General features: G+C 38.3%; 1 protein-coding gene across 1 annotated transcript in view; it reads left to right on the forward strand.

Annotated features, from left to right (window-relative positions):
* CLCA2 (chloride channel accessory 2) overlaps positions 1-9279 on the forward strand; it is a gene marked incomplete at its 5' end in the record, with an annotated part of 90093 nt that extends 80814 nt beyond the window's left edge. Inside the window, 6 exons of the mRNA XM_082612153.1 lie at positions 211-317; positions 2700-2915; positions 3478-3739; positions 4774-4944; positions 7573-7812; positions 8652-9279. Of these exons, the coding sequence (XP_082468279.1) occupies positions 211-317; positions 2700-2915; positions 3478-3739; positions 4774-4944; positions 7573-7812; positions 8652-9040 (1385 nt within the window). The 3' untranslated portion in view covers positions 9041-9279. The remainder of the gene's footprint in view (positions 1-210; positions 318-2699; positions 2916-3477; positions 3740-4773; positions 4945-7572; positions 7813-8651) is intronic.
* Positions 9280-9484: the final 205 nt, after the last annotated feature.

The raw sequence follows: 9484 nt of genomic DNA on the forward strand, positions 1-9484 counted from the left end.
TGGCCAAATGACTATGTTGTTGAAGTTATTATTTAACAGGATTAAAAGTTAGTATCAGCTTCTGAGTTAATCTGGACACATATTTAATGTTAATCTATTAGTACTTTAATAAAACAGTATAATATGTATTTTGTTATCTTAACAATATCTAAAATGTTGCAAATACTTGCTTTCTAGAAAACAACTTCTGATAATGTAATTGCATTTTAGGAGGTTTACAGACATATGCTTCAGATGAGGTTCAGAACAATGGCCTCATGGATGCTTTTGGGGCCCTTTCATCAGGAAACGGAGCTGTCTCCCAGCATTCCATTCAGGTCAGAGTTCTTCCTCCTTGGTTTTTCATGTTTATAAATAACCATAGCCAAGATGGGGAGTTTAATGGTTAAAAGTTTTAAGTTCTACATTCTTCTAGTAATGAATTAAAATTAAAATAGACATTTCAGCCTGATATTAGACATTATTCCTAAAATGCAACACTATTCATTTAAACAAGGCAATTAGTGTTTCTTGTTTGGAAACAATACTAAGTGACTTCCTCTTAGAAACCATCAACATAAAATATAGTGGGTCCAGGACTTCTTTTTTAACATCTGTTAACAAGCACCCATAGCAATATAATTGGCTCAGAATATTCTTCAGAGTAGATCATCTCAGTATAAATTTTCTGGGACAACTGTTCAGGGACTACTTAGTCTATTTTTCCATTACCTCAAATCCCTAATATTTGCCAAGATTTTCATATAATGGATGGAAAGTCATTTGTACTGTGAAAAGCCCATGTTGTCAGTCCAGACACCTGGATCCTGTTCATGGGTCTGCCATTAACTGTGACCACGGGCAAAGAACTTTATTTCTGTGAGCTTCAGCTTCTCAGCCAGAGATGAACCAGAAAACTTCTACAGGCCCTTCTGCTTCTAAAATTTCAAGAAAACTAAATTTTCTTTCAAAACTCTTGGGACAATAAAAAAAGGACAAATATATTTTTTAATGCTCTTCTTTAATAGTTGTAAAAGTTTTTCACATGAATCTTTAAACTAGAGAGAATGAACAATCAGCACCACACTTGTGTAAGTTGTAACTTTTATTGTGAATAAAAGTAAAGGGGGCTTCCCTGGTGGCGCAGTGGTTGAGAGTCCGCCTGCCGATGCAGGGGACATGGGTTTGTGCCCTGGTCCGGGAGGATCCCACATGCCACGGAGCGGCTAGGCCCGTGAGCCATGGCCGCTGAGCCTGTGCGTACCGAGCCTGTGCTCCGCAATGGGAGAGGCCACAACAGTGAGAGGCCCATGTACCACAGAAAAAAAAAAAGAAAAAAGTAAAGGAATAATGTAGTGTCAAAGCCAAATAATGACCTAATATATAGCACAGGGAACTCTACTCAGTACTCTTTAATAGCCTATATGGGAAAAGAATCTTAAAAAGAGTGGATATATGTATATGTATAACTGATTCACTTTGCTGTACATCTGAAACTAACACAACATTGTAAATCAACTATACTCCAATAAAAAGAATTTAAAAAGCCAAATAATGACAGATTTCAAAACAATAGGCTTTCTAGTCTATCGATGCAGCATTTATTCAGTCAAAGAAGACAGCAATTATACTCATTTGGGTTATCCTAGTTCAGATTTAGAATATTAAACCCAAGAGCCCGGTTTGGACGTGGGAGGAATGTGTCTTAGAAAAGTAATTAAAGTGATGAAAGGGCAAGTTTACAGCCAGGCAGTTTCTGCCTATTATTTTTATATTTAAGAAACCAAAAAGGGAGAAAGATAGAGACATGAGCAGGACTCATTTACCCACCTTCCATAAGAATCATATCTAAGGGCCCCTAGCTTTCTTCACATCCCAGATCATAATCTACATACAAAACTAGAAAGTCTGGTTCCATGACCAGGCCACCCTATCTTCTAATGGATATCAATTTAAGGACCATAAATAATTATCTAGGAGATAATCCTCAAAAATAACATTTCTACAAAGTCTGGTTAGCCCTACCCTACCTCAACCCCTGCTCCACAGCTCCTTCATTCTACTTCAGACAACAAATCAGCCTTAGCCATTGATTTATTTCATTTATCTTCACAAGGACTGCAGTAATAATTGACCCATGAATTAGTTATTTGCAATTCAAACAATCCATATGTGGGCGAAAATAAGTCCTAGTTAGTCTCCTTAAGGGTTTATAGTCTAGTAGTGAGATGAGCTGTGTACACCAGTAGGTATAAAGCAAAACACAAATGTGAGGACATCAAAGGATTGATAGAAACAAGATTTTATGGGAGATCAAAGGAGGGAGAGATTATTCTCCACAGTGAGATGGACATCAGAGAAAGCTTCATGGAGAAAGTGACTTCTGAATTGAATTTTGAAGGGTAGGTAAGGCTTAGACAAATGGACATGAATGTATAGACTTCCAGGAAAAGCAGAGAGTATGATAGTCAGAGAGTCAGGGATTCATGAGGATCATATGGGGAAGTGGTCTGGTTTGGATATAGAAATCAATATTATGGAAGCTAAGGCTAGAAAAGTAGTTTAAAATTGGATCATAATAGGTGCTAAATATCAAACCAAGGACTCAGGCATCACTGAAGGCTTTTTAATGGGATGACTGAGAGTTGGAGACAGAATGGAAGAGACTGTGTGATGGGAGTTGTATTCTCCAGAAAGTAAAGAGTTGTTTTTCTTAACAGCTTGAGAGCAGGGGATTAACCCTCCAGAACAGTCAGTGGTTGAATGGCACGGTGATTGTGGACAGTACTGTGGGGAAAGACACTTTGTTTCTCATCACCTGGACAACTGACACACCCCAAATCCTTCTCTGGGATCCCAGTGGAAAGAAACAAGATGGCTTTTTAGTGGACACGCACATCAAAATGGCCTACCTCCAAATCCCAGGCATTGCCAAGGTATGGACTCATCTTTTTTCCTTTTCACAATTTGATAAGATAATATAAAATTTTTACAGAATAATTGTAGCTTTTTAAATGAGGGTGGGTGCTAAAAAAAATAGTCAGTATTGAATGAAAGAGAGAACAAGGAAAACTCTCCATCCAGTGAAAATCACTCAGTATGACAGCAAGTCAAGAAAAAGGAAGTTGGTGATATTTTCTCCAGGTACTAAAAGGAGAACCTTCAAATTACACAGCAGCTAGGGCTTTGGCATCATGAAAACTATTTCCTCTACCCCAGGAATCTATCGATTTGATCCTGCTCTTGAGAAACCAAGGCTATAGTAAGGACACAACTTTCAGACCGCATTTTTCCAACTAGGATTTTCTTGGCAATAGAACCATGTAGTTAGTCCAAACATACCAAAGTTTCCCATGGCTGAGAGAGTATCAAAAATCTTCTTAGATATACTTGTAATGTACTTGTATTAGACGGGCTCTTCCTATAGGTGGCATTGAAGTCAGGTCTGTGTCACTTAAAATTATTAAGTGGAAATGTCTCCATTTTATTTTTGCCTAGGTCGGCTTTTGGAAATACAGCCTACAAGCAAGGTCACAAACCCTGACTTTGACTGTCACCTCCCGTGCATCAAGTGGTACCTTGCCTCCAGTTACAGTGACCTCTAAAATGAACAAAGACACAGGCAAATTCCCTAGCCCTATGGTAGTTTATGCAAAGATTCACCAAGGAGCCTTGCCAATTCTCAGGGTCAAGGTCACAGCCCTGATAGAATCAGTGAATGGAAAAACAGTTACTTTGGAATTATTGGACAACGGAGCAGGTAACCACCCAAGAAATTGAAGAATATATCTTTCTTTTCCAAGAAGCAAGCAGGGAACAGCAGGAGGGCATGTTGTGGTGAGGACAGTTAGAAGCAGGAAGTCCAGCACTGGGATTCTGGTTGGGGGAGCTTTCTGCCACCCCACAATTCCTATATTTCAAATTGTTGGAAAACATGAGGAAGGGACTACGTTTAGCTTTTGTAAAGCCCCGAAGTCTCAGACTCTAGGGAGTTGTCAGTGGGTATTCCACACCCCCCAAAAAATGAAGAAGGAAAATTATAGATATTTTGTTTTAGGAGTTTGTGTGAAGATTAGACAGATGGATAGATAGATAGATAGATCTTCATTTTTTATCTTCACCACACACTCTGGAGATATTATCCCTACATTACAGATGAAGAAACAGGCTTTCACATTTAAAAAGCAGCAGAGTTGGATTAAAATATAGTTATATGTGACCCCCATATCTATGTAGATTCTATATTATCCTGCACCCAAAGGGAAAATTCTACCTATTATTTTTATATTTAAGAAGTCAAACAGGGAGAGAAAAAGAAAATTCTACATTTATTTTTAGAAGGAACTTGACTACTGTGAAACAAGTAACCGTATTAAAACAAATTCTGTAAATGAATTTCCCACCTAAATCTACTCTGGCGAAAAGCCATAAATTAAAAAAAAAATCATATAACTTTTTTTTCTCACCAGTAACATATAGTAATTGAATTCAGTTCAACAGATACATACTGAGTAGTTACCTTGTGCTATGTTGGATGTAACAGAGGCACATGATTGATCTCTGAATTCAAAAAAAAGACAATTCAGGAAGACAAGATGTACACATATGAAATTACACACACACACACGGAAAAGAAGTATACCTCATCCTTAACGTAGTCAAATCCTAAACTCTCTTGGAGATAACACTGGATTATCTTTGCTTTAAAAAAATTTAATCCACGTATGAGTTGGAAATATACAAGTGCCCAGTTACCTTTAGGATATTCATTAATTCCTTCATTTCCCTGTCAAGGTGCCGATGCTACTAAGGATGATGGTGTCTATTCAAGGTATTTTACAGCTTACGATACAAATGGTAGATACAGTGTAAAAGTGTGGGCTCTGGGAGGTGTCAATACAGCCACTCAGAAGGGGATAACCCAGCAGACTGGAGCCATGTACATACCTGGCTGGATCGAGAATGGTAAGTCATCTATAATAACATCCTTGGCTTGAGTAAAAGGCTTGGAATCAAGTGAAAACCACTAAACCTGTGGAGAGAATGGTACAAAATTAAATCAAGGTTTCTCAACCTTGGTAACTATTGACATTTTGGCCACAAAATTCTTTGTTGTGAAGGGCAGTCCTGTGCATTGTAGGATGTTTAGCAGCATTTCCAGCCTCTATTCACTAGATATCAGAAGTGGCCCCCACAGTCATGACAATTAAAAATGTCTCCAGACATCATTCACTGTCCTCTAGGTAATAACATAGCCCCCAGTTGAAAACCACTAGACTGAACGTAGATTTTGACCGCCCTGGTTCAAATTCCAGGCTTCAACCAAATAAAGTATTTTAGGTCATCTCTTGTGCTTCATTTGCCTCACTTGTAAAATAGGTAATAATGGTAACTACCTCATGGGATGGTTATGAGGAATAAACAAGAAAATACATCTAATAAGCTATTGCTGGTAAATAAGAAGTGTTCAATAAATGTTTTTTATTATTTTAAATAAATCTTAACACATTTCATAATAAAGCTCTTTCTACTGATATAGGCATTTCCACAGAATCAAAAAATAACAATTTGGGGCTTGTTATCTGCATCAGTGTCACCATAAGCCCACTGTCTCCTTTTCCTCCTCTCTTCTCCTACTCAGACTAGGGAGAATAGTAGACGAACCTAATAACAGATAGCATACTGAGCCCACGTGTAAGCAAGTGGAAAAATTACGCTCCAAGGAACAGACAGTCCCACACCAATCTTAGTTATGAACACTTGTCCTGGACTAGAGCTGGAATCAGGTCCAAGACTGAGTCCTGATAGGTTCCAGGACTTGTTTTCCATCAATCTCCATTCTGTCCTGGACAGGTCTTGTCCTAGTGCTGGTGTGTAGTAAGAGAAGCTCTTCTAAGAAGCTTCACACTGTCCTCTTTACTTGAGTGTGTGATAAGTAAAGGGAGGATTCTGGGACATGTGGTGTGTCATCATGCAAAAGTGATAATAGGAAAAAATGCTTTAAAAGACACCATTGCTTCCAAAGCTCTTTTACATATTTCAGCTTATTTTATTCTCACTTGCCCTTTTTGTTGAGTTAGGGAGAGAAGTCAGGAGAAGACTGGTATAGTTACTATATCTAGCATTATGCTCAGTGTTACACGTACATTAATATAGCTCATTCTCCTAATTATCCTATTTTACAGATGGAGAAACAGGCTAGAGAGGTTATTGGTCCACATTACTAACACTGATAGCACCTGACTTGGCACTGGGAAGCTATGCTCTGCCCCCTATACCTTGATGAGCCTTGATACCAAGAGAGACAGTCTCTACTGGTGAATTGAATTAATCTTGAACCTGCTAAAGTATTCATTTCATCTTTGCCCAAGACCAGATTAATGGGTATAAAGATCAATCTGTCTGTACAGACAAAAGATTATAAGGGTTAAAGAAGAAGAGTTTATGAGAAAGTAAAACCAGAGTAATGCCATGTTAAGGTATTCCAGAATATTTTTATTGAAAAGAGAGTCTGAGAACTCCACTGATTGAGCAGGCCAGGGTATTTTTAGAATTTCAGGATGACTTTTATACAACCTTTCAACAAGAATGTGAAGCAAATTGGGATTGCTACATGAACTAGATTTCCATGCATTCATTGAGAAAATCAAGTCTTTCAAAAGCACACAATTTTAGAACCCCTAACATAAAACATTTTGTGAGAAACTACAATCTAATAAGAAAGACAAAACACAAACATGGAGAAAAAAGAGAAATATGCACAGAATTATTAATCAAGGCAATTCTTGAAGGCCCAGATAATTGATTAAGAAATAAATAGGAAAGACAATGAAACCCCCAGGTGGAAGATATTGCTTGAGGAAGTCTGAGAAGGTTTAAAGCAGAGGTAGTATTTAAACTGACCTTGTGGCAGATTAAGAGTCGGATAGCAAAAAGGTGGGGAAAAAAACAATTCCAGGACAAGTATATTTACAAAAAATAAATTATGAAAGCTATTCCACTAAATATCCAGGAAATAAATATATGTGAGATAAAGAACTGTGATTCTGGGATTTCCCTGGTGGCGCAGTGGTTGAGAATCCGCCTGCCAATGCAGGGGACGTGGGTTCAAGCCCTGGTCCGGGAAGATCCCACATGCCACAGAGCAATGAAGCCTGTATGTCACAAGTACTGAGCCTGCACTCTAGACCCGTGAGCCACAACTACTGAGCCTGCATGCCACAGCTACTGAAGCCCGTGTGCCTAGAGCCCACACTCCACAACAAGAGAAGCCACCACAAGGAGAAGCCCGTGTGCCAGAATGAAGAGTAACCCCCGCTCACCACAAATAGAGAAAGCCCATGCACAGCAACGAAGACCCAATGCAGCCAAAAAAAAAAAAAAAAAAAAAAAAAAGAACTGTGATTCTCTCTTTGCTTTTTTTCCATCTGATGCAACCTGATTTGGGAGTTTTACAACAAATGGTTAAAGTAAGTTTTGTGTGTGGGAGGAAAGAAGGAAAGAGTAGAAAGAGGGTAATACAATAAAAAACAGAGGGAAGTATAGCCATTTCATGGTGTTGTTTACCTTGCACTGAGGAATTTTTAAATGCAGGTCAAGTAAAATGGAATCCACCAAGACCTGAAATTAATAAGGATGATCTTCAAGGCAAGCAAGTGTGTTTCAGCAGAACGTCCTCGGGAGGTTCATTTGTGGCCTCCGATGTTCCAAACGCTCCCATACCTGATCTCTTTCCACCTTGTAAAATCACTGACCTGAAGGCAAAAATCCAAGGGTACAGTCTCATTAATCTGACTTGGACGGCTCCTGGGGATGATTATGATCATGGAAGAGGTAAGCTGAATGTGGTGTGGGCCCTGTAAGAGTTTAGCAGCCAAGCAGAGGGGCAGAGGGCGTGAGGCAGGCAGGCGTGTTGTGATGCATGTGGAGGGATCTTGAACATCCTCTGAAATGAAAGCTTAAGATTTTTAAACATGAGAAGTTTAGAATCTGAAAAACTGGCCCAAAGGGGTGTAAGATGTTTCAACCAGGAACAGGCAATCCTCAGTTTTTTTCTGAAATCTTGCCAAGCCGTTTGCTTGGCAATCTTGCCAATCTTGCTTGCTGCTTTAATAAACCTCATTTTTAGTAATGACTCCTGGAGAGAATGGGGAAAAGATCATAGATATCTATGGAGCAGAGCTGTCCTTTGGAAGAAATCTCAGGTTCTACCAGATTTTTCCTCTCAAAGTATGGTCTGTGGACTGCAGCATGGGCATCACATGAATGCTTGTTAGAAATGTGGAACCTTGGGACCCACCCCAGACCTACTGAAACAGAATCTGCATTTTAAGATCCCTGGATGATGTGTATGTACAGTCAAGTTTGAGAATCACAAATAATAAAATAATAAGCAGTAATTAACCTCCTCTCTCAGTCAGGTGCTATGGCCAGAAATACTGACCTAAGTTTTATTTAAGTCAAGCCTGATCCAGTTTTACATTTATCTCTCTGTTGGGATATAAAAATAAGGATGTAAAAGAAGATACTAATGCTTATAAATATGGACTGTCAATTACATTTATTTATTGGTATTTTATGGGATGGTGATATTGTTTCTAACAGATTTTTAAAAACTTCTTTAAGGCTTGAGAATTACAAGTCACATCCTTTTTCTCTCTTTCTTTTTTAAGCTCACAAGTACATCATTGGAATAAGCACAAATATTCTTGATCTCAGAGACAAGTTCAATGATTCACTTCAAGTGAACACCACTGACCTCATCCCAAAGGAGGCCAACTCAGAGGAAGTCTTTGTGTTTAAACCAGAAAACATCACTTTTACAAATGGCACAGATCTCTTCATTGCTGTACAGGCTGTTGATAAGGTCAACCTGAAGTCAGAAATCTCTAACATTGCACAAGTATCTTTGTTTATTCCCCCAGAGACTCCTCCAGAGACACCTAGTCCTTCTCTTCCTTGTCCTGATATTAATATCAACAGCACCATTCCTGGCATTCACATTTTAAAAATTATGTGGAAGTGGCTAGGGGAATTACAGCTATCAGTAGCCTTGGGCTGAGTTTTCCCCAAAATAAACAAATCATCCATCTTTTTTTTGATTATAAAAATTTATAAAATGTATTTTAGACTTCCTGTATGAGGCAATTTAATGAAATAAAATGCTAAACAACCAGATACATATGTATAAAAACTACTTAGTCAAATCCAAAAGTTTAATTATTGCTCATTTATTAATGATTTTGAGTAGTAGAAAGTAGGGGTGCTTGCATCAATAAATGGAAGTATGTTTTAATTTGATTTAAGAGACTTTTCCAGTTATAAAAGAACATGTAATTCTATGTGAAAGATGCCAGAAAGGCCCAACCAGGTCAAACTATTTAAATATAAAAGGCATGGCTTGTTATAGAGGAGATTTGGACCAACATCACCAGAATTATGTTTTCTTTTCACTAGATTTGGGCAAGGATGATGCATTTAAGAAAGAGATTGCATTGTAGAAAGA

Source organism: Mesoplodon mirus (assembly GCF_964341445.2).
Source record: "Mesoplodon mirus genome assembly, chromosome: 3".
Classification (NCBI taxonomy): Eukaryota; Metazoa; Chordata; class Mammalia; order Artiodactyla; family Ziphiidae; genus Mesoplodon; species Mesoplodon mirus.